Source organism: Saccopteryx bilineata, chromosome 2, assembly GCF_036850765.1.
Source record: "Saccopteryx bilineata isolate mSacBil1 chromosome 2, mSacBil1_pri_phased_curated, whole genome shotgun sequence".
Classification (NCBI taxonomy): Eukaryota; Metazoa; Chordata; class Mammalia; order Chiroptera; family Emballonuridae; genus Saccopteryx; species Saccopteryx bilineata.
This window is the reverse complement of record NC_089491.1, coordinates 336,709,018-336,733,223: the sequence shown is the minus strand read 5'-3', so window position 1 is coordinate 336,733,223 and position 24,206 is coordinate 336,709,018. Positions and strand designations below refer to the sequence as shown.

The 24,206-nt window shown below is 41.5% G+C and overlaps 1 protein-coding gene across 4 annotated transcripts in view; it reads left to right on the top strand.

Annotated features, from left to right (window-relative positions):
* CHCHD3 (coiled-coil-helix-coiled-coil-helix domain containing 3) overlaps window positions 1-24,206 on the top strand; it is a 291,050-nt gene that overhangs the window by 216,275 nt on the left and 50,569 nt on the right. For all 4 annotated transcript variants that reach the window (XM_066262325.1, XM_066262326.1, XM_066262324.1 and 1 more), the window contains one exon: window positions 19,675-19,745. In XM_066262325.1, coding sequence (XP_066118422.1) covers window positions 19,675-19,745 — 71 coding nt within the window. The remainder of the gene's footprint in view (window positions 1-19,674; window positions 19,746-24,206) is intronic.

The following is a 24,206-nucleotide window of genomic DNA, read 5'->3' as shown; positions in this document are numbered from 1 at the left end:
CATGGCTAAGGAGGTGGCACCTTCTTTTGGGTCCTGTTGACCGCCAGTTCCCCAGATCTGGTGCCTCGTCTCCGTGCCATTTATTACTCTCGTGTGTTCTTCACTATCTTTTCAGAAGGTTCCAGGTTGCTTTTCAAGTATAGCCTGGCAGACGGTGCTCATTCTGGTCTATACTTTGTTAGCCGATTGGTTCTATACTGAGTTCAGACAGCACTGTGATTTCGAGAGTGAGTCTGATCCTTGCTCTCCCAGAGGAATAGTGGAATGGGCACTATGGATCTGACAGATGAACATTGAAGTATTCATTACAATTGCCTTATCAAATGAAAATGTGCTCGCGTCTCCCTGTGACCCTGCCCTGCTCTACTCATGGTCCCCGACCCTCCAGTCCAACCAAGTCAATGCGAATAACCCTACCGAGCTGTTTGAAACACCATTTATTGTAAAGTTTGCATTTTTCCAGCTCTGCACAGCTCACTTTACACCCCTTATTTTATTAAGCCTTTCCAGCTGTTCGGGACCATTGTCCTCATTTTACAGACGGGTGGAAGAGCTAGAGTGGTGGGTGAGCAAGGCCACGGAGACAGTGAGTGGTATAGTCAGGATTCGAACCCTGGCTGGCTAAGCTCACATTCTCAACCTCTCTATTGTACAGACTTATGGGAGGTTAGAGTTGGGATGGGATTGAATTAGATGCAAAGGTTTTAAGAAGGCTTCTCTGACTCAAAAGGACTCCTACCAAAGCTAAACAATATGTAGATTATTTACATATACATTTGAATATTAGTTGGGCAGAAATTCCTCCTCTAACCACGTCCAGAGATTGGAAGTGGTTAGCCTGCCCACAAAAGACAAATCTGTTTTTACTACCTCCATCTTCCCTTTCCTCTTTCATTGAGCTTGTTAAAATAGAAAAGGCCGGGCCTGACCTGTGGTGGCACAGTAGATAAAGCGTCGACCTGGAAATGCTGAGGTCGCCGGTTCGAAACCCTGGGCTTGCCTGGTCAAAGCACATATGGGAGTTGATGCTTCCAGCTCCTCCTCTCTCTCTCTCTCTCTCTCTCTCCCCCTTTCTCTCTCCTCTCTGAAATGAATAAATAAAATTTAAAAAAAATTTTAAAAAGAAGGAAATCTTACCTTAAAAAAATAAATAAAATAAAATAGAAAAGGCCAGATCACTACATTTCGTACCTATCTTCTGTGTGCTGAGTCGCCAGTTTGAGAGTTGGTTTTTTTTCCCCCCTCATCTTTGGGAGAATTTCTCTCCCCACTTTTAGGTTCATAATGCCCCTGCTACCTCCTTACCTCATACATGAAGCCTTATGATCATCCTATTACTTGGGACCTCTTTTCATAAAACATTTTTTATCTAGCTATTTGGAAAGTCAGACTTCTTATATTCGGTCTTGGTAGGACCACAGACATGCTCAAACTGTCTTTTAATTATTCAACTTCTTTGGGCCTCAGTTTCCTCCTCTGGAAAGTGGAGGTAATCGTACCAACCTGATAGTGTTATTGTAAGGTCTAAATGAGATAATCCCTACAAAGCACACATTGTCTGTCAATGGATGTAAAACATTATTAACACATCTGAACTCCCTGGCGGATTCTACATGAGTTGAGGACATAGTCTGTGTGGTATAGATTTCTGTGTCCCTCACCTATAGTTTGTTATATATAGTGAAGCATTGGGAAGAATTTACTTTATCTCTGTAAGAGAGTCTATGAAAATCTTTTACTTGGATAAAAGAATGAAGCAAAATTGAGAAGTCTTACCATCCCATGTGGTGTAATAGACTTGGTAGGAATTGTTAGCCTGTGATCCACCCCTGAAGAACCTATGTTGCTTTTTCTCTAAGTTGGTTACATAAAACATAACACCAATAAGGGAAACCCTAGTATATAGCATTATTATAGCTCAGGTATAACTTTTTTTTGTGAAGTATTCTCTGGCTTTATGTTGACATCACCTGTATTGGGAGGGAGTATGCAAATTAATCTTTGGGAAATTATATGGCTGTATTCCATAAGCTTCTGAGCTATGGTTGAACAACTAAGGGGGCTTTTAATGAACTTACCAAGTCCATTCCTACATCATTTTCTTCCATTGAGTTCACTAACTGTAACTCTGGCTTTCATAAGAGGTAGAATCTCTTCTGTTTGGTAAACTGAGGCTCCCAGGTCACAGGTGAATTGATCAGTGTTGCATTCTAAATATCAGTGCATAGAACAATGTGGCTGCCCAGGGTGCTCTCAGCTCAGATTTCAAACCTATTTGTTAAAAAGCAAGTCTATCTGAACACTTAGCCAGAAGATGCCACCGATTTCTCAAGATAGTAATCTCACTTGCAGTTATATCTTTTCTATATCCCCAAAATCATTCAACGGGACTTGAGCAATATTTTAAACAATAATGTATCAGGAAGGCTGGAATCCTCTAACATCCAAACTTTAAGTGGGCAAAAGACTGAAAATCGATTTATTCTTTGTATAAGCAGTGCAGTCCCAGTACGAGACTGTTGGTGGTTTGGGGAGCTGAGGACTTGTAAACCCCAGCAAGATGGTGTCAGGACGAGGAAGAAGAGGGCAGCACTGGGCTGGGCCAGCTGCTCTATGGGTCATGCTAGCAACTTACAACTTCTTCACGACTTTTCGTTGCCTTATTGCTTCTGCTTCTCGTCAAGAGTGAAAGGTGTGTAACAAAAGATTCCAGGGAAGTGAAGCCAGATAGGAAAGAGGAAAAAAGAATTGAAGAAAGGAGTACAAGGGAATTGAAGACAGCTGTGCTCTCTATGAGCCCCAGCATCCTAACGGGCATGCCCTGCGTCACCGCGCAGAGAAGTACAGACGTGCGTGCCAGCTCTGCCGATGGAGTGACTGCCTCCGAGGACAGCGAGTTCTCTGTGACCCTCTGGACTCAACAGTCATTTGGCTGGGATGAGATAGTTGAGCCTGTAAATGACATTCACCTCCCTTGACTGATTCTTGCGACAGAAAGGTAGTCTGATTTTTAAAAGAAAGACCACGAGACCCAGAGAGGTTGAATGGCTTGTTCGAGGTCAGAAGCAGTCAGACCACTTTGGGGAAGTGACCCATGTCAACCAGAGGTCTCCAGCTCCAAAATAAGCCACCTCGTGGGCTACGCTAGTTTCCCTATCGCCATCAGTGTTTTTGGCAGAATGCGAGTGTCTCTTGTCAGGGATGATGTAAAGGAGACTTTTGCAAAAGGACTCGAGGACCTGTTATGCTCTTACAACTTCAAATCATATGATTTCAGCTCCAGCTTAATAAGATGGTATTGTTTCCTGGCTCCTTCCAGAAGTGGATCTTTAAAAGCATTTTGTTATATTTTCTCATCAAAATAGCAGTTTGGTTTGCATCTCAGATGCTTTACAGGGTACCATGTGGATCATTTATTTGGAATATTAGTTTGCCAGCTAACAGCCCACAATTTTAGTTATATATGAAAAGTAGTTTGGTGAAATAACACCGCAGCTCCTCACTAAACCAAAAAAAAAAAAAAAGGCTCAAGAAAGCTTCTTGTCACTGAGAGACCCTCATTTGCCCGGCTGTCAGCCTGACTGATATTTTAATTTTTCTGCCCTGTAGAAAATTTCAGTCTCTTACCCGATAGATAAATGAATGAACCCCCAGGAAATGCAGCAGAATGTTTCTGTTTGCCAATGCAATAAATGCAGGAGCTAATAAATGTCTGCTTCCATCAGGAGGAGGCGGGTAATGAGTAAATGATGAGATAAAGAATTCGGGGAAACAAATGATCCATCCAATCTAAGATGACAAACAATTTCTTAATAACTTGGCCTGGAGTCGCAGAGAGCGCTTTCACCAGGCAAAGAGAATGCCTGTTGAAACTAAGCCTCACACAAGGCCATTTACATCCAGCCGCTGACAGATGTAGTCTGGTTACATTTGGGTCACACTGAGCAGTAAGCCACGATTCACGCACGGGCGGGTTATTGCAGACCTCCCTTGCTCTGTAATTTCTGGGAATGTGTGCTAGGAAAAGGAATCATTTCGGGCCTATTTCCTATTCCTAACCCCAGATTACATTTATATTTCACATTTGTCTTTTTAATAAAGACCTTTTTCAAAAGTAAAGGCCCAGTCACTTTCCCTTGAGATGTGTTCCTATCACAGGAACCTCTCTCCTGTGGGCGAACATGCAATTCTTGAAAGCACTTGCGTGGACCTGAAGGCTCTCAATCCCCGAGGTCTGCCGTTGCAGAAACTTAACAGAACAGAGGATGCTTTTGTCTCTCCTGGATGGCTGTGTTGTTGCTCGTGGGTCCTGCCTGGAAGGACGTGTACTAGGCAGAAGGCACTAGGTGATTAAGACGGGCTAAATGAGATAGCCCTTAGAAGGAGGAGAGCCCTAATCCACATCGAAGACAGGAGAGAGATTCCATGCCAGAACTGAAAAATCATCTGATGAGATGCAGTTGATTATCATCCCTTTGTCAGATCTTTCGAAGAACGTTTCTCAGAAAAGTCATGTGGAAAACATTGGCTACCAAACACCAGCAGTTTTCAGGGACAGATTTTCATGAATATTTCTAGAAGAAGACTACCAAATTGGCTTACTGGGTCTTCCAGAATTATCTTTTCTTCCCCATCCTACCTTTCATTCCCTCCCTCCCCCACCTTTTTTATTTTATTTTATTTTTTACAAGTAAGACACTTTTTGGCATGGCTTAGTCTCACATGAATGAATGCATGTCTGCAGTCAAGCAGCGAAAGCTTTCCTAGTAAGGGTTGGGGCCATAATGCAGGGAAATGTTAATGAGCCGTCAGATAAAAGCAGGACAGAGAAGGTACTGCTGGGCCCTGGGTGCACTTGGCGGCCTGTGATGTGCCTTAGAGAGGCAGGAATCCCGTGCAGCGCTTTCTAGGGGAAAGCCATTATACCTGAAAGCCAAGACTTTTCAATGTGCTTCTATTCACATGCATATATCAATGCCAGATCTTTCAAAGACCGTCCTTTGAAATACAAAAAGATAAACATGTCTTTGAAATGGATAGGCGATCCCTTTGCCACACCTCCAAAGGATCTCCTTTTCATATCTGAGATTTTTAACCCTTAAATTAAGACTGGTTTTTCTACCCACACACACAAGTAGAAGTAGGTTTATTCGCATTGCCAGCCCTTGAGAGAACCACGTCACAGTTATTCACACCAGAGTTTGGGCTCAGAATTGATGGAAGGAATTAAAGCTTGGGATAGGTGTTTCTTTTGTGTTGGTTCTTATTTTTGCTTCGGTATCGCAGTTCCTTCTCATGTGACTAACCATGGAGGTATTATATTTATTTAAAAAAGAAAGTCAGGAATTTGTCAAGTGCTGTGTAGAGTATTTGCTTTCTTTTGGAGAAACTACAGTATTTAGACATCTCAAGATCTAAGGCCTTACAGCCCTGGACTTAGAGCCTAAGACCTGGGCTGTCCAGGTCTGGCACTTACTACCTATGGGACATGGAGCAAATATGTAGCCTTGGTTAAGCTGACCATTCTTGGTGGGTAAAATGAAGATGGTAGCCTCCAACTTTTATTTCTTCTTGACTTTTTTTTTTAAATATGTTGAGATAAATGGATGTTTCCTGGCCATATCTGGTGCTGGGCAGTCCAGCCCCCCCCCCCCCCCCCCCCCCCCGCCAGCCTCCCAGCAGTTGGCACTCTGGCTGATGCACTGCTCACACTCGTAAAGGTGGGTCCCCGGGGACTCACCTCTTCTCTGGCCACTCTAATGAGCGTCCCATCCCTGTGAATTATAAAGACTGGAATTAAATAGTTTTTTAAAAAAGTATTCCCCTCCTCTACTAGTACTTTGCTTTTAGGTTGTCAGTAAATATTTGAGTAAGTAACAAATGAACATTGACCAGAAGAATTTCAGAGGCACCAGGAATAAGTTGGGCTTTAACCTTCATAATTTAAAATAGAATCCTCCCCACCCCACTCTGCCTTTAAAACACTCTTGTCTTATGTGTGTTGGCCTTATGGATGGAATCATTTATAGCCTGTGGAAATTCTAGTTTTTTATTTTTATTTTTTTTTGTTTTTGAGGAAAGCTGGTACAGTATGAGATGTTATACGACACTGTTATGTAACTGTCCTTATTCTTAAATTTATTAACCAAGGACTAAAACATAAAGGAATTTAAGGATTTCTTTTCTCCTTTTTTCTCTTCAGGAGAGAAAGAAAGCCTAAACGGCTCATGCTTCCGTTGTATGGCAATCTGTCACTTATGCTAACTGTCCTTCGTGGTTGACTATTGACATTGCTTTTCATTTTTCAATATTGTAAACTGTGGTGAAAAAAAATATTCGAGTGGAATTTTTATAAACACCCATAATTATTTCAGATAGTTCTAGAAATGAACTGAGTCAAAGGCATTTGAAACACATTGCCATAAATTGTGTCTGTTTATACTCTTATCAGCAAATTACGAGTGAGCCCATTTCTTCATATACTCATCAACAGTAGATATTGTTTGTATAATCAAAACAAAAAGCAATCAGAGAAAACAGCCACTTTGATAAGAGTAAAATGAAATGATTTTACCCAGTGATTTTTGTCTCACAAATTTTCTATAACCTATTAAATGCCACTTAGAGTACAGGTGTTTAGGCTGTTTTATTGTTGTTTGTTTTTCAATCAGGAAATGTTGAGGAGTGGCATCTTCTCTTATGCGAGTTTCCCTTAGGAAGTAACAGAATTATTGAAAGTTTTTTTGCTCTGGTTGGGTTTTACAGTTTTTCTCCTAAACCTCTGCTTTTGCTCAATGGCGTGGACAAAATTAAATCCGCAAATGAGAAAAGAGCCATGCTCCTTACCTGCACCACGCCCAACACCATTGAGTATAGGTGGTGTTACACGTGTGCATGAAAAGGGCGAGCACCCTCGCTCTAATGAGTCGGTCTGCAAGGTGACGCAAACAGCTTTCTAAGCATAGGCATGAAGTTATCTTTTGAAGCTCAGGAATGCTTTGCCATTTCTACCTCTGAGAGCACCCTTGTTAGGGCTTTTTCACTGGTAACTGCGCTGAGGTGTCAGGATTTTTCCATTCCTTCCACTCTTGGAGAGAGGTGCGCAATTTGGGGCTCTGAGCCTGTCCGTGGCCCTCCCCCTTGATGGGGGGAGCGTTACTTTCTGCCACACTGGAAGGGTATTACTGCTGAACAAAGAGATTTGATTCCCTTTGTGGTTGTGCTCAGCTGGTGCCAGGTCTGTGAGCGAGTTCACAGGTTCTCTCCGTTGTCAGAAGACTTTTCCCTAAGTAGATTTTCTGGATCAGAGTTACTGGCGTTGGCCTCAGTCACACTGCTGTACAAATTCAGGCGCTGGACAAAAAGAAGTGGGAAGACAAACTTTGTCTTGGTTTCTCAGACTCTTGTGTCAGGACCCCTTTCTTCTCTGACACTCCTTCCTCCCAGGGACTCAGTGATCATACTTCATGCTTGCACGTGGGAGGGCTTTGTGGTGCGCCCTTGGTTGGTCCTGGGTCCCTATCAGGAAGTTAACCGGTAATACTCTTAAGGGATTAGTTTAGTGTCTCAGCATGCCTTCCAAGGAGATACTCTCTGAGGTTCTCTAATCTGTATGGGAATCTTTAATATTTGATTCTGTTCTTTGATTTATACGAAGATTTCTCAAATTGCTACGATAACGTTTTCAGTCAGTAGGATGGACCTTACAGTTTGAGGGACACCAGGTTGGGTGACACAGCTTAGTCCCTCTCTTGGCATTTGCACTGTAATGTGTTGCTCTTAGAGGTAAGAAGGACCGCAAAGCTGAAGGCAGTTAGTTATCTTGTAGTGTAATGGGTTAGCCATTCACATTGCTCTCCTCAGTAGGCTTTGAAGATGTCTCCACCTTCATCCCTCGGGTCCACCCCTGACCCTGCCCGTATTTGCTCTTCAAGAGGCAGTGCTTTTGAGTGTGAATGAGTTTAAGTTGGCCTGTCAAAGATCTGGGAAGGAGGATGAAGTGGGTGAGCCGATTTCCATCAGAGGGAGCACGTGTTGTAAATCCTTCAGAGGGTTAGTGTAAAATTGGGAACGAAGGTCTTGTCTGCATACCTTTCTTTTTAGGTCGTGGTTTTTAAGCGGAAGTCATGTGCGTGCGTGCGTGCGTACATGGACGCGTGCACGCCGGCGCATGCGCCAGCAAGTACAGGATCGCTTGTTCGATTGAGAGCTACTTTCGGTGGAGCGGTTAGGAGACCAGCTGGGTGCCATGGAGAGCAAGCTGGAGAGGTGTTGTCGCTGCCAGTGCGATGCTTTCTGGACAGAGCCAGTCAGGAGCTGTGCTGTGAGCTGTGGCATCACCTCATCGAGCGCTTCCCAAGTGAGACTTAGGACCTTGACAGTGACCGTCACATTACACAGCCCTCAAGAGAGCTATAGGTTCCTGTGCCGAGAATGTGAAGTAATTTCAAGTTACTATCCAGGTCTTGCAAGAAGACATCATGGTAAATTCTCGTGATAACCGTTCTGATAACTATGAAATTGCTTCGTTTCCCCATCGTACAAACAGTGAATAACACAGCCATGGCGAGACCAGGAAGGTGTCAAGTGTGTACTGCAGACATCTCAATGGCGAGGGTAGACTTCTATGTCAGGTAGAAGACTTACAAACAATAGAAAGATTTAAGACCTTTTACTAGCATTAGTATAGAAATGAATACGAGAGAGAAAAGTTATATTTAGGGTAAATCTCATTGTAACTATGGTTAATGGTTGTTATGGGCAGGAGAGGGTCAGAGAGTCACTGTCCCAGTAATACTCAAATAAGTTCTCTTTCTTTTACATGATACAAATTTAGGTGCCATGCCTGTTGGGAATTAAGGCATAATTAGGCCTTTTTTAAAAAAAACTATTATTAAAATGACACAAGCCCATGGTAAAAATTATATCTTAAATTGTTAGGAAAGGATATTTAATAAGCATGGAAAATATCTCATCCTCACCTCCCTTTCCAGGGGTAACTTTTTTGCAGAACATTTCTGAGTTTATGTGTACATATATATATATACTTACTGTTTTATAAAATATACTATTTAAATCATTTTACAGCCTCCTGTTTTTCATACTACTTGGACTTTTTTTCACCCTTATGAATACAAGGAGAAATCCGTTACCTTGAAAGGAATTAGAAAAAAGTTTTATAAGTAGGGAAATCTCTGACATGAAGCTTGTAATGTCTGACAATAAGAATTAGAGATCCTGAAATATGAACGTACCTCACTTAAGAACTGGGTATGGAGAGCAGTTAGGTGCTTCTGCAAGATACAGGACTTGAGTGTCATCATAAGAACCACTTCTTAGAAAAAAAAATCAGCCTTGTGATCCCTTGACTGTAATTCTTTATTAATTATGTATGTATTTGTGTGGTTTAAAAATTTATGCCGCCTGACCTGTGGTGGTGCAGTGGGATAAAGTGTCGACCTGGAACACTGAAGTTGCCGGTTCGAAACCTTGGGCTTGCCTGGTCAAGGCACATATGGGAGTTGATGCTTCCTGCTCCTCTCCCTTCTCTCTCTCTCTCTCTCTCTCTCTCCCCCCCCCTCTCTAAAAATCAATAAATAAAATATTTTTTAAAAAAATTTATGCCCACCACCTGTTGCACACCATAAGTCCCATAATGTAGGGCTATGCATGTGGCTCGCTCACCATTGTATTCCAAGTTCCTGGCCTCATGTCAGGTCAAGGAAAAAAAAACCCTAAAACCCTAATTAGTAAAGTTTCTAAAATGCCTGGAAGAAGACCAGAAATTCCAGAAAAAGCTTTGAATACCTCTTTTTTAAAAATATATATATATAAGAAATAGTAACGATGGAATGCAAAGGTAATTACACAAGCAGTTTACTAATTTTGTTAGGGGGCCCAGGAGACAGTGGGGTTTTCATGAAATGTGGCTTCTTAGAGATGGTGAGATTGGATGCCACAATTGAACATAGCTTTAAAGCAGGCGTCCCCAAACTACGGCCCGCGGGCCGCAAACGGCCCCCTGAGGCCATTTATCCGGCCCCCTTCCGCACTTCCGGAAGGGGCACCTCTTTCATTGGTGGTCAGTGAGAGGAGCACTGTATGTGGCGGCCCTCCAATGGTCTGAGGGACAGTGAACTGGCCCTGTGTAAAAAGTTTGGGGACCCCTGCAAAGTGTTAATTCTTCCTGTTCTTTGTCAGAAAAGGAGAGGGTCAGGAGGATGTCGATTTCTGAACGAGTGCAAGCAAAGCATTATTGCAAAGGAAAAAGATGCTCTCAATGTATCATTGCATTTGACTTTATAAAGTTATTCATGAGGGGTACAAAAAGCAAACCTGTATGGCATAATAAAGGTATATTTCTGATTAATTTGACTCTACATATAAAAATAGGATGGCTTAAATTAGAAAGAAGGTTGTCTTTTTTCTTATTGAAGAAATGTCTAGTCCCTGGCTGGTTGGCATAGCAGTAGAACATTGGCCTGGTGTGTGGAAGTCCTGATTTCAATTCCCGGTCAGGGCACACAGGAGAAGTGACCATCTGCTTCTCTGCCCTTCCTCCTTTTCTCTCTCTCTCTCTCTTTCTCTCTTTCTCTCTTTCTCTCTCTTCCCTTCCTGCAGCCATGGTTCTAATGAACAAGTTGGCCCCAGGCACTGAGGATGGCTCCATGACCTCTCTCCTTAGGTGCTAAAAATAGCTCAGTTGCCGAGCAACAGAGCAGCGGTCCCAAATGGACATCAGCCCCAGATGGGGATTGCCAGGTGAATCCCTGTCAGGGCACATGCAGGAGTTTGTCTCTGCCTCCCCGCCTCTCAATTAAAAAAAAGTCTAGATAGAGGTTGTTAGTCCAGGGCTGGCATGGTAGCTCCAATGCCATCAGAGCCGCAGGCATCCCAGCCCAGAGCTTCTCTCATTAAGGTAAACTCAGGTTGCAGCATGGCTGCCAGAGCTCTGGCCATTGCATCTACATTACATCCTAGAAAAAAGAAGGCAAAAGGGTTGAAAAGATTCCCTGCCACCTGAGGGAAGCTCCGTTTAAGCAGCCTAGTAGGAAATCCCAGCTCAGCCTGACTAGAAACAAGGTGGAACATTTGGTTTGATGTACATATACTGTATTTAGCTCAGAACTGGGGTTATCTAGGGAGTAAGGGGAGAGAGATACTGGGATAAGCTACTGGTAGTCTTTGCCGCAAGGTATCTTCATTTGTCTTCACTGTAGAACTTAAAAAGTTAGGAGTGTTGATTCCCTAGAATTTGCCAAATTAGTAATTTATTGATCACTAGTGATACAGATTTGAAAAAATAGGTTCAAAAAAACTATGATATACTTATGGTACACTGAAGAGATTTAGGGTTATTGCTTACATAAAACCAGCAGCATTACTCAGTGTTAGAAAACCAACGATGCAGTCTGCATTCAGCCCCCTGGTCAGGCTGTGCGTCATTGTGGAGCTAATTCATGGAGATTCAGACTCTGAAGATGTATTGGCTCGGGAGCCCAGGGTTGTTGTCAGCAGTAGTATTGTGACCAGGAACCTCTGGCTTCCACAAGAACAAGCCAGGCTCTACGCCAAGTGCTGAACTTGCATTGTCCCATTGATAGAATCACCCTCGATGATAAGGTCCTTCCTCACTTTAGATTTAAAAAGTGAGAGTCAGTTTAAATAACCCAAACCATTCCTTGGTGTGCTTTTTAGAAACAGAATACTGAATCTGATAGGCCACGAATCTGAACCACTGTTGGCAATGTGTAAGTTATTTAAATATTAGCTTTGATTATCCTGTCCGTGGACAGCAGAAGGGAAGGAGATAAAAGGAAAGTCCAGAGACAATGGATTCAGGTCATGAGTTTAAGGAGTGCCAATAATGAGAGGTTCTGCAAGATGCCAGCTCCTCTATTCAAGGGCCCCTTTCTCACCGAGGAGTCTCAAACTCCTCCCTCTGCTTCTCTGCCCACTGCATACAGACTCCCGAGTATGCAGGAGCACAGGGAAGAGAAAACTCAATTAGCTAGTAGGCTGTCTGATAGTTTCTCAGGAGAAGTTCTGAAACCACTAGATCCACTAAATTTAGACCATTAGTGATTTTTTAAAATTCTATAGCTATTAATATCATATATATTGACATGGTACCAATTTAGTTACAGTGCAGGGAGCCTCTTGATTTTGTCTGGTTCTGTGCAAAGATAGCATGGTTGAGGAACCATGAACTCTTTGGGGCCACCTGATGCCATTCAGTACATGACTTTCAGGGCTCTGTGCCTGGAAATATATCCAAGTTGCATTTGCAGCATTTAATTGGATCCCAAATGCATAGCTCTCATCTTGGAGAGAAACATGCTTACCTGCATCCAGCTGATTACATACAGATTGGGCAGAAGTCGGTTCACAGTTGTTTGTGTGGAAAATAATACAGTAATTAATAAATAATGATATATGAGTAAACTTAGTGTTTTGCATACTTACAACTATAAACCTACTTGTGCTCCACCCTGTATTATAATATAGTTCATGGACAAGGGTCAAGAAGTCTGTTTTGAATCTAACTGCTTAACAATAGGAATGCCCTTACTGAAATTGTCAAAAGGAAGACTTGTGTGGATGTTTGTGAACACTAGACCTTTGCATGAAATAGCTAGCCAGGGAGACTCACTGGGTTTGGGTGGGTTATAGGAGGGCTGGAGCCCTCCAGGTAGTGGTAATTGTAGACCAGCTGAGAAAGAGGGGAGCCACTCTGTCAGCCAGTCTGCTCACATCCAAGATCACACTTGTTTCTTCTCCCAGTCACTCTTGTTAAACATGAGCAGGTCGCTCCAATCCTTGATGGCCAGTGTGCGAGTGTTACCATCCTCTGAGAAATAGTGTTGGGCTACCAGAACTTAAATTGCACCTCAGTATGATGTGTTACACAGTCATGCCCAAATCTGAAGCATTTTGTAAAAGCACTGACAAGAACTAGTTAACAAATTTTTCTTGTGACCTTTCAGATTTTTTTCCCCTTCTGTGCTGCAGGTAGGATCATATTAGTTATAATAGAAAAGAAATAAGGTTCAGAACCCAAGAAGAGATTGTGAGAATCCTGTGTGTGCATGCTTTCTTTTTATCTAATTTAGACCACGAAAACAGATACTTTTCAATCTAGCACTAATGTGTGTCTGTGTGTGTGCATTTTAAAATATGTTTTTAAAGGGAGACTTTCTGAAAATGGAAAATGGCAGTGTATCGCACGTTCAGAGGCCTGGGCACCACTGCGCAGAGAAACCTGGGGAGGATGCCCACTCTTGTTGACTTCTGTTTCCTTCCTACACTGTTGAGAAACGTGGGTCTCGGGTAGCAGATTGCCAGATGGGTCTGTCCCCAACACCCCAAATTAGAAGTTGAAGGGAGGGTGGGAAGAAATATAAGAATGCTTGCATCCCAAGATCAACCACACCGTTTTGTTCGTGACTTGGCGCTCTCACTTCAACCATCTTAGCCAGGATGACAAATTGGCGAAAATAAACACTAATTGGGACTTGTTCCTTCTCTTTCTTTACTCTGGAAGTGAGGAAACGAAAATACTGGATTTCCAACCTCTTTTGCAGCCAGAGTTGTGCGTGATATGTAATTCTGGTCCAGGAGCTGGGACCGGAACTCTCTGGAGAGGCTCTCTTCCCTTATTTACCTTCCCCTCTTCCTTGCCTGGACCTTGGGCATGATAAATGGCGCTGCAGTAGCTATCTTGAGACCAGGGGATAAAGCCAAATGCTAAGGCTGGCTGAGAAGGAATACAGAAAAGGGCCTATTTATCTGCTGATATCCTTGGCACCTGCATCAGCCCCAGGTTCCCAGCATCCAGACTTCTTATTACATGGAGAAAAACAAACCACTTTGTCGTTTAAGCTAACATGTGTGGCCTTAGCAGTTATTGTGCTGTGGCCACCGTCGAACACAATCTCAGGTACTGGCCATTTATTTCCTTTTGATGTGGCTGGGCATACCGACGTGTTTGTTGATTTGTAGGAGACAGATGATAAATGTAATATTCCACATTATCTGGGTGATGTCATTTCATTTGCGTTAGACTTGTGTCTGTCCCATCCTGTGTTGAAAAAGCAAAAGTTAGAGTGCCATTGAACATGAGGGGTGTCACTCTGACATTATTTCAGTCGGCTTTTGTGTCACATGCTTGACTGAGTGCTCTAAATAGGATGGTGAATGGGCCGAGATTCTTGCTTTCGGGGAGCTCCTGGACTTGTTGGGGAGACCACACATACATGTGTGCTGTTAGTACAGTGGGTACATGCTTTGGTAGAAGCCCAAGGTGCTGTGAGAATGCACAGAAAGGGTAGGAACCGATTTGCTTGAACCATATGACAAGCAGCTACAAACTTGGTGGCTTAACTCACCACCATTTATTTATGTCATGATGCTGCAGGTCACCAATTTGGGCACCTAATGCTGGGCCTTTCCGGTGTTGGCTGGGCTTACGCTGCATTGGCCGAGGTTTGGGTGGGGTAGGAGGGCCTCGGCAGGATGACTTGAAGTCTCCCCTTCTGTGTAAATTTACTGACATGGCACCCAGCGACCTGGAGGGGTTCGAAGAGACAGGCTGATGTTTGGAACTGGTACACCATCACTTCTGTCAAATTCTGTGTCCAGAGCAAGTCACAGGCACAGCCCTATTGAAAGGGGCAGGGAAGGACTCCCTCCACGCTTTTGTGATCAGTGAAGCCACAAGGAATACAGAAAAGAATAAAGATTGTGGCCAGTTCTGCGGTCATCCACGGGGCTCTGAGGGAGGGGGGAGGAGGTGCAGGAATCTCAGATTGTCAACACTCAGGATTCAGCCTGCTCCTTCCGATTAGCACTTCGCAAAAAACGAAGCCATCGATCCTCATCAGTTCTGGAATCGCTTTGCAATATTGCCAATTTCTACTCTTTCCTTATCTTTTGAACATTCATTTAAAAAATATCAGATTGTTGATAGTGTTAAGACATCTAAAAGATATTATCATTATACTTTGATTTTTAAGCTCTACCTTCTCAAAGAAAATCTTGGCAGACAGTGTGCCTTATGCGTACATCAAACAATACAAATTTATCTTTAAATTTGCAAAGGAAGAAAATAAGAGACCAGACTGGCAGCTGTCAGAGGGGAAGGGGGTTGGGGGGCTGGATAAAAAAGGGGAAGGAATTATGCAAGAAATAAAGTTAAAAAGGAAACCTCGTAGATACAGACAACAGTGGGATGAGTACAGGAGGAAGTGGAGGGGGGGGTGGAAGGTCAAGGGGACGGTGATGGAAGGAGACTTGACTTTGTGGTGAACAACACGATACCGTATACAGTTGCTGTGTGATAGAGTTGTACACCCGAACCTGTATGTTTTTATTAACCAGTGTCACCCCAAGAAATCAAATTAAAAAATGTTTTAATATTTGATTAAAATAACATTTACCTGCTGCAAATCCATACCATTACTGCCCACATCATGTCAGGTACTTCGCCTGATGTTGATGGAGCAGGAAACTATACAGAAAGAATGTGACTGAAGATATTTTGTAATTTTACGTTGTAACGGACCTCGCAGGCATAGAAACAGTATGGCCGTGCACAATGCAGTGCATCCTCTGAAGACCCCTTGTCAGATCATGGGCACCTTTCTCCACCTGTTTTTTTGTTTGTTTGTTTGCTTTGTTTTTATTGCTGTTGTTTTGTTTTTAAGGTCATTTCTCAGGCTGTTTCTCCTACACCTTGCTCAGTTTGAGGACTTAATGAATCAACAAAGTTTGAGGGAATATGTATAATAGTTTGTTTATAAAAAGTGATATGTACATATTGTTGCTTTGTGTTTGGCCACATCTATATGCATGTATATATAAAACCTTTATCCTTTTGGGGAATAGGAATGTGAATGTTACTTATATAAAGCACAGATCATACAGGTCTTAAATTTTGGCTATTAGAAAATGATCAGACAAAAATATAATTGATATAAATGTGTACTACCACAAACTTTAGGGTTGACCAAATTCCAACAAACTTAGTTATAACAATGACATTAAGGTAATGGCAATTTACAACGAATAAACAAGAATAGCAGCATATACAACGTATTACCATCGTAAGACAACACAGATGACAAAAATAACCTTTCTAAAAGTGACGTTATTTGGACTGCCTATGAGTACCTGTTCAGTCTAGGAGCACTGCAGCCGTGGAAAGCAATGTGTGAAGCCAGAGTTCTGGGGCAGTTTGGGATGCACTTTAGAGACAGACACATAGTTTGTATCATATCTGTCCCAATAATGCATAATGGTAGTCTAATCATGAAAAAACATCAGAGAAGCCCAAATCATGAGTCACTTTACAAAATATCTGATCAGTGATCTTCACCAGTGTCAAGGTCATAAAACAAGGAAGGATTAAGGGACTCTTACAGATTAGAGGCGCCATGACAACAAAAAGTCTGTAATTTAATTAGTTACTGGTGTTGTAATGTTGTTAACAGTTTAGTTTTGATAATTGTACTGTGATTAAGATGTTGACATGAGGGGAAGGAGGGTGAAGGACATACAGGAACCTTCTCTTTTTGCCCCTTTTCTATAAATCTAAAATTATTTCACAAGTGTAAAGTTATTTCACAATACAAAATTGAGAAAGCACTTTTATTTAGTAATGTGTGGACATTCTGCAAGAACTTAGCATTTTAAAATATGTATAAAGTCTCAACTTAGACCTTCTCTTTCCGATATATTCCCACCACACACATTCTTTTGTGTTCTAGCTATACTAAATCATTGATTGTTGTTAATTAGCTTCTTTGTATGTGTTACATAATACTAATTTCAGTGTAACAACTACATGTGTACAGCACATCTCATTTGAAGAACACCTTATGTTAAGAAACAGAACAATTCGGCAAAGCCCCACTGTGTTCCCTGTCTTTATCGCATACTTCCTTCTCGTCCCCTTCCACTTCTGCCACCAAACTGCCACCACGTGGAGATAATCATTGGCATTTCTCCTTACCGATCCTGTTTCGTTACTTGGTACTTTTCCTAACTTGGTATGAATTGCACCCTTCTGTGTCATTTCAACTACTTTTTTTTTAACCCTACATGTTTAACTCATTCTTTTTCACCACAGTATAGAATTTCAGTGTATGAATACCCAGAATTTATCCATTCTATTCCTGGTGAACATATATGTGGAGAGAGAGAGATTAAATAGTTCATTTTTTAACAATATTTTCTGAGACCAAAAGAGATCTCTACTCCTTCTGAACTCCGGTAACACAGCTTCTAAGTTAGCATTTGTGTCCTTTTGTTACAATTACTTTTATTTTTTTTATATCACATGGAAAGCTCCACGAGGATCTTAATTCCCCAAGATGAATTGGGATAAGAAGGAATTGATTTTGTTGACTGAATAAGTATGTAAATGAATTATACTTTGTATATATAGGCCTTTAGCAGATCTGTGTTGATTCCCTTAGTTATGTGGTGTCGTCTCCTGGGGACTTTTCTTTGTTAGAAAGATTTATGCCTGGTTGGTGGTGGGCCACCTAGGTGGAACCTTTGATCATAAAGTTTAAAAAAATATAAGTTGAGAAATTATATACTAAATTTACCAGCAATGCAGATACAGAGAGAGAGAGAGAGAGAGTGTAATTACATTACAAAGCAGAAGGGAACTCACTGACTCATGTCAGGGCAGAACCCTGGCTTTTGTTCATCATTCTTGTTACAAAGCTCAATATTTGTTTTTGATCATTTCAAATTTATACCCAGAATGGACTCACCCAGATTGTTCTTTTTCTATAAAATTATTTTGTTTCTATGTTGATCTTATTTTACAAAAGCACCTAGATTTGCTTTCCGTAGCAGCTGTGGCGGAGATAAGCAGGTCTTGTATCATCCATATTTTGCAGGCTAGGAACACTGTAAAGGAAGCTGGGTTGGAGGACCTGCCAAAGGTCACAGAACAGAACCAGAAACCATGCCTTTCAGCCTAGTGCTGGCTCTGTTCGGACATTCCGGCTTCAGTGCTTAAAATAATTGAAAGGTATTATTAATGAAGATGTTGTTGCTTTGCCAGCATTTTAATAGATAATTCTGTGACATAATACTCACTTGACAGTTCATCATAATAATACAGGGAGGTTCTCATCAGTGTTAGTGGTGATTGGTAAGTGCCTTTTTACTGCCCTCTTTGTTAGAGGGGTGCAAAGGAAAGCTTAAACCAGACACGGCAAAGGAGCATTTGTGACTGGTGTGTATTTTAAAAGAAAGAAAAAGCCTATAAGTGGAACTGATAGGAAGGTGTGACATCGCCTTCAAGTTAAAATATCTGAGAAGACAAATGGTTTTTTGATAGCTGGAGACCATGAGATGAATTAAAACCTCTCGGTATATAGACTCGTGTAGCTGATCACTCAAATTGCAATTTTAAAAAATGCAGAAGGAGTGCACTTGGAATATTGTCTTCATGTCAGAAATGCACCTTCGTGCTTGAAAATGATAAAAAATTGCAATCGATCCTTACAACTGTTCTGTTCATCTTTATTGATCAGGTGCAAGAAAGATAAATCGCAGCCCAAATAAGATTATAGTAAATGTTAGCATCGGAGGGGACTGTGGGTTGATAGAGAGCCATTCATCATCTCAAATGGTGACCTGTCCATTCTCCAGCCACCGTGAGTCGGCTGTCTAATCACATACGTATTGATTTTATCTACATCCAACAAACCTGGATGTGACTGTCATTGGACAACCCAGATTGTTAAATGCAAAGGGGTCACTGGTGTGAAGAGGATTTCATTTTCATTTTCTCACCAACCAACAATGATTTATGAAAAAATAAACTACCCCACGTCATGCATGTGAAACCTGAGTTATTAGAGAGGGAAAGTGTGCAGTAGGCCACTGTATTTGTCCTTTTGTACTGCCGTTCATTTTGCAGGACATTTCATTGAGTCTGAAGGCTCATGGGGTCACTGAGGCCTCCCTCTGCAGACAGGTTACAAAGTAGCAGGCCAGAATGGGTAATTTTTTATTTTGCTGCCCCAGGAAAGGCGTTACTTTGCTATTACAACTTGATTTATGTACCCTATGTGTCATTTGTATAAAAGTGGAAACATTTTTTTGGTATAAAAATTACATAAATCCACTCCTTTGTTTTTCCTGATGAATTTGTTGTAAATGTTGATCCTCTTATGGTCACATGGAACAGATTGAACACATTCTGCTCTGCAAAGAATCCATCTTGAAGACAAAATATAATGTAAAAGGAAATGAGCCTTTAATATCCTAGGTGGACCAGTGGGATAACAGGCAAATATGATTTGTGTGAATTTCATTATTCGATCTCAAGCATCTTTTGATCTTACAGCGATCGATTCCAAACAAGGGAGATCTAAATAATCCTTCAGACATATGTTAGGAATTTATTAGAAGGATCAAATAATGATGAATTAATCACTGTGAAGATTTACTCTGTAATGTCAACCTTTATACCAACAACTGGGTGCTTTTACATGTATTTTTATAAGAATTCATTCCACTTGTGCAAGACATCATTATCCTCCTGCTCGAGTGGCTGAAACACGAGCTTGCATATCTGTCGTCATTGTACATCTTGCATGCATTTCGTCCTTTTGGAAAGTGAAAACTCTACTATATCTTTATCCACAGAGTTCAGAGTTCTACAAAGTCACCACTCAACAGTATCAGAAAGCTGCCGAAGAGGTGGAAGCCAAGTTCAAGTGAGTTTTTAATAGTGTTATAATTGCTCTTGACAAGATGAAAGTACAACTTTATTGCTTTGTGAACAGGAGCTGGTTTGGACTGGAGTCCTCTGGAACACTTGGAAGTAGGTTTCAGTCTTTGAGATGGATCCTGTTATCTGCCATGGTGGAATGCAGATGCAAGTAAAAGACGTTTGATGAAAGCTTGTTACAACCCAATTTTATGAACTAATGGGAAGTAGAAACAAAAGTAATAGAATTTTCATTTGGAATAACACATAAGGTAGAATATCCTTGTTTACGAAGGCGATGTTAAATTGCCACCTGTATTAGTAGAAACCATTCACTTTTGTGTAATAAAATGATGGGCATGCCCCGATGGGGGGTCCTCGTTTCCCCTGCATAAGCTGTTTTCCTTTCTTCTCATGTGCTTCGCAAGCGCTTAAATCACAGACTTTACCTTGCCCTTGATTATGAAGGTGATGTTAAATTGCTGCCTCCATGAATCCTTGGAATGTTTAAATGACTGTTCTGTAATTGATGGATCCAAGTGTCCGTGACCCGTAGGCCTGTACTTCCCCTTTCCTGCCAGTTCTCACATTAGGCAAGAAGACATCATTCAGAATTTTCCAGAGTGTATAAATAGTGTTATTGTAAAACCTCTGTTGGTAGTCCATGTGCAAATTAGCAAAGCAAAAAAAAAAGGGGGTGTTGTGACAGGTTTAGTTGAAAGATTGCACTGAGTTCTGACCTCCTTCTCATGTGTGCCTATAAGCATTTGATAAAATGATTGAACCCTAAGGTGGAATGTTATTACTTTCTGCTATAGTGCAATTTCTGTGCTAATGGGTGTTATTTTAATATTGATTAAAAATGTTTTTTTAAAGTTGGTTTGAGGTATATTTAAACAGACAAAAACCTCCATTCTTTGTTAGTGAATTATTCTTTAGGGGCAGGAGGGTGAGACTTTCCAAAAATGGCTCAAATCTCACTCTTAAAGGCTTACTGCGCTATCTTAAGAATTCAGATATAGACTTAGATACAGACTTGATTTTAGAAGGTACACTACACATATATTTTTATGATTTTATCCCCCCCAACAATAAACAGCCTTTTTAAACCTTTTTGTCTCAATACTGTGAGACCCTTTGACTTGGCACCCTGGGTGTTTATAACTACAAATAGCTGAAATTTGAAAGAAATTTAAATCAAAGAAAATCAGTTTTGCCCAGAATGATCTATGACATCATCATAAAGAAGATGCTTTTTAGATGAGACTTGAAGAGTTTTGTTGGAAAGGAAAGGTATTCAGAAGAAAAATCATTCTCTCTAGTTGGTGGGTGACAAATTAGCCAAGGTCAATGGTTGGACTTGGAGAGACCAGTGCAAGCTCAAGTTGGACAAGTCCTTAGCCATTGATTAGCTGTGGGGCTAAGAAGGTGGTCTTCCTTCAGCAGGTGGGCTTGCACACTGGAGGAGGAAAGGCTAGCAGGAGCGCAAGAACGGGTGCCATGGGGACGACCTTCTCCACCACAACGCGGGCCTGTGGACAGTCTTAGTTTTAAGCAGAGCCTTAGCATTCCTTGCCTTTTTTTTTTTTAGCTTTTTACTGTTCTTTATTATATCCTGTTGTCATCTGGTGTCATAAAGAATTTAGCCTTTCCCAAAGAGAGGTCTTTGTACCCAGCTTCTGGGAGGTGACATGGAGAACCTTGGAATTTCCCAAGTCATGATGGGTCCCTGTGGTTACCAGCCCAACCTCTGAGGAATTGGTGCTGGAGACTGAATTCAGCCACACGGGCAATCAATTTCGCCAGCCTACATAAAGAGGCCCCAGTGAGAGGCTGGACAGTGAAGGTTAGGTGAAGATACTATACAAATTGCCACACATCTACTGGGAGAATCGCGCAGCCTGAGGACATGGAAACTTTGCATTTGGGACCCCACCCCCAGACTCTGTCCTATGTCTCTCTTCCCTTGGTTGATTTCTCTGTCTCATTTTCCATAATAAGTCATAACTGTGAGTTTAAGAACTTTCCATGAGATCTGTGAATCCCCTTAGTGAAGTGTCAAAGTTTAAGGTGGTTTAGGGGCACTGATCCTGAACTTGGCAGATGATGTCAGAAGTAAGGACAGTCCTGGGGACCCTGCCCTCAGACTCTGTAGTTGGCTAACACTAAAACAAAAATCCAGGTTTTACATACTGCGAAGGACTTTTAAGAGTTAGTTCTTCAGAGTCATTTTCATTATACAATGTGTTTTCAGCCACGGTCTGCTAGACTGAGCTCCCTAGAATTACTGTATTTTGATTCACAGTGAGTTCATTAGCTTCACACCCAGAAAGAGGAAGAGCTTTGGCCATAAGAGATGCTTTCACCCACTTTGAAGGCACAGAGATTACTCAAGGGGACTTTGTTTCTCCTTAGCTCATCACGACAGCTTGGGTCTCTTGCAGGCGGTGCACTGCCATCCATTGTCCTCGGCTGACTCAGCAGTCCCCCTGAGGCAGCAAGCTCTGAAGGACTTTCAGGAGCATGTGGTTTAACTTTTTTCTGATGGAGGGGTCATTTGGGTGCATCTTGGTTATAGGAGATGGAAGTTTGTTCACTTGCAGTTATAGGGGTGACATTACACCCCTGAGCAGGGGTCACATACAATCCACATGAAGGGAAAGAAAACTGAGAACGTTTGAGGCTGTACGTGGTGAACGCCGCTCACACTGACACATCCTGCCCGGTGAGCTAATGGGATTTACTTAGGGATGCTTAAATATTAACTCACACAGCAGGCCCCCTGTTTATAGTTCTGGCAATAACCCATTAAAACACTTTAGATTTAATGGGATTTTCCCCTACTTTATCAATACCTCATTCATTCTCTGAATATACCACTGCGAAGGAGACAGGTGGGGGTTTGGTAGCGAGAGCTTAGAGTTCATCAGAGCCAGCTAGAGGGAGGCCTGATTTTCAGGTAGAACTTTTTCAAAATAAAAGATAGGTCTGCTCTGATGGGACAATTACGTTCCTAATGAGTATCACATTATAAAAAAAATACTATTTACCATTATTTCCCTGTGAGAATTAAACAATTTGGGGATAAAGAATTTGTGTTGTTTATTTGCCTGCAAGAGCTTTCCCACTACAATAGCCTTAAAATTTTAGCTCTAAAATGAAAGTCACTGAGCACATTCAGCGTTTTATTTACATCTAGTTTTTATGCAACAGATAACCTTTTCTTTTCCCAATCCAACTAGGACAGTATTAGCACTTTCCTATCACCTTTCCCTCCCTATGTCATTATTTGTTAAATAGGGCAACTTATGATATTAGTTCCTATTTAGATGGTGGTAGGGTCAGGTATAGCTCAGCTTACTGAAAATTATGTGCTGTGTTAATCCTTACTTTCCACCTTATGGGTAATAAATAAAATATCTTACTAATTAACGTTACATTAATGGTACTTAGCACAGGTCTTGCACAAGGTAAACGCCCAATAAATATTAGATTTGATTATTTTTATTATGATATTATATATTATTTGCTTATGTCCAGCTAAAGTTATGAAACTATACACCATAGGAGAAATTTCTGTATTTGTTGCCAAAATAAATCTAGATGATGTTGACCCCCATCCCCCCAAAAAAAATTATTAGAAATGTTTCTCATGCTTGGGGGGACCACGGTCCAGGTGGGAGATGGCATAGAGCTCTCTCAGGACAGGACGGCCCACAAAGGGATGGGTCCGAGCAGTACGGACAGAGCGCCCGGCGCCCTGCTTCCCAGAAGGTCTGCTTCAGAACCTCGTCTCCGGGTGCAGCAGAGCCGATACAGCACACCTGCCAGAGGCCGTGTTGTTGTTAACGGAGTGCTGTGTATATGCACAGTATTTTAAAGTATAAAAACAAATGTTCAGTAAATGTAAGGCAAAAATTAAAGACATACGGAATATTTTAAAGGCAGTGGAAACCTTGTGAAGAAAATGCAGTATCAAACAAGTGGAAAACATTCTGAAGACCATTTATGTTCCATTCCCAATGTTCTTCAGGTAACAAAGTGGCCAGTGTATGTATGTACCATATTTCCCCATGTATAAGATGTCCCCATGTATAAGACGCACCTTAATTTTGGGGCCCGAAATTTGAAATAAAATTTATACAACTCCTCATCACTGTCAAAACTCCCATCTATTAGCTTGTCCTCATCTGTGTCTGATGACAAATCACTGTCTTCAACAATGAGCACAAAAACAAGTGTGAAAAAGTGGGAAATGCAAGTTTAAAAAACCCTACAACCCTTGTATAAGACGCATCTAGTTTTTAAACCCCAAAGTTTTTGGAAAAGGGTGTGTCTTATACATGAGAAAATCAGTATATGGGATGGGACATAGATCTGTTGAAAATACTTTTGCAATACTTTCATTTGAAGTATAACTTTTCGATTTGCTGCTGTTGTTTTGAAAGATGCGCTTGTGAAGGAATAG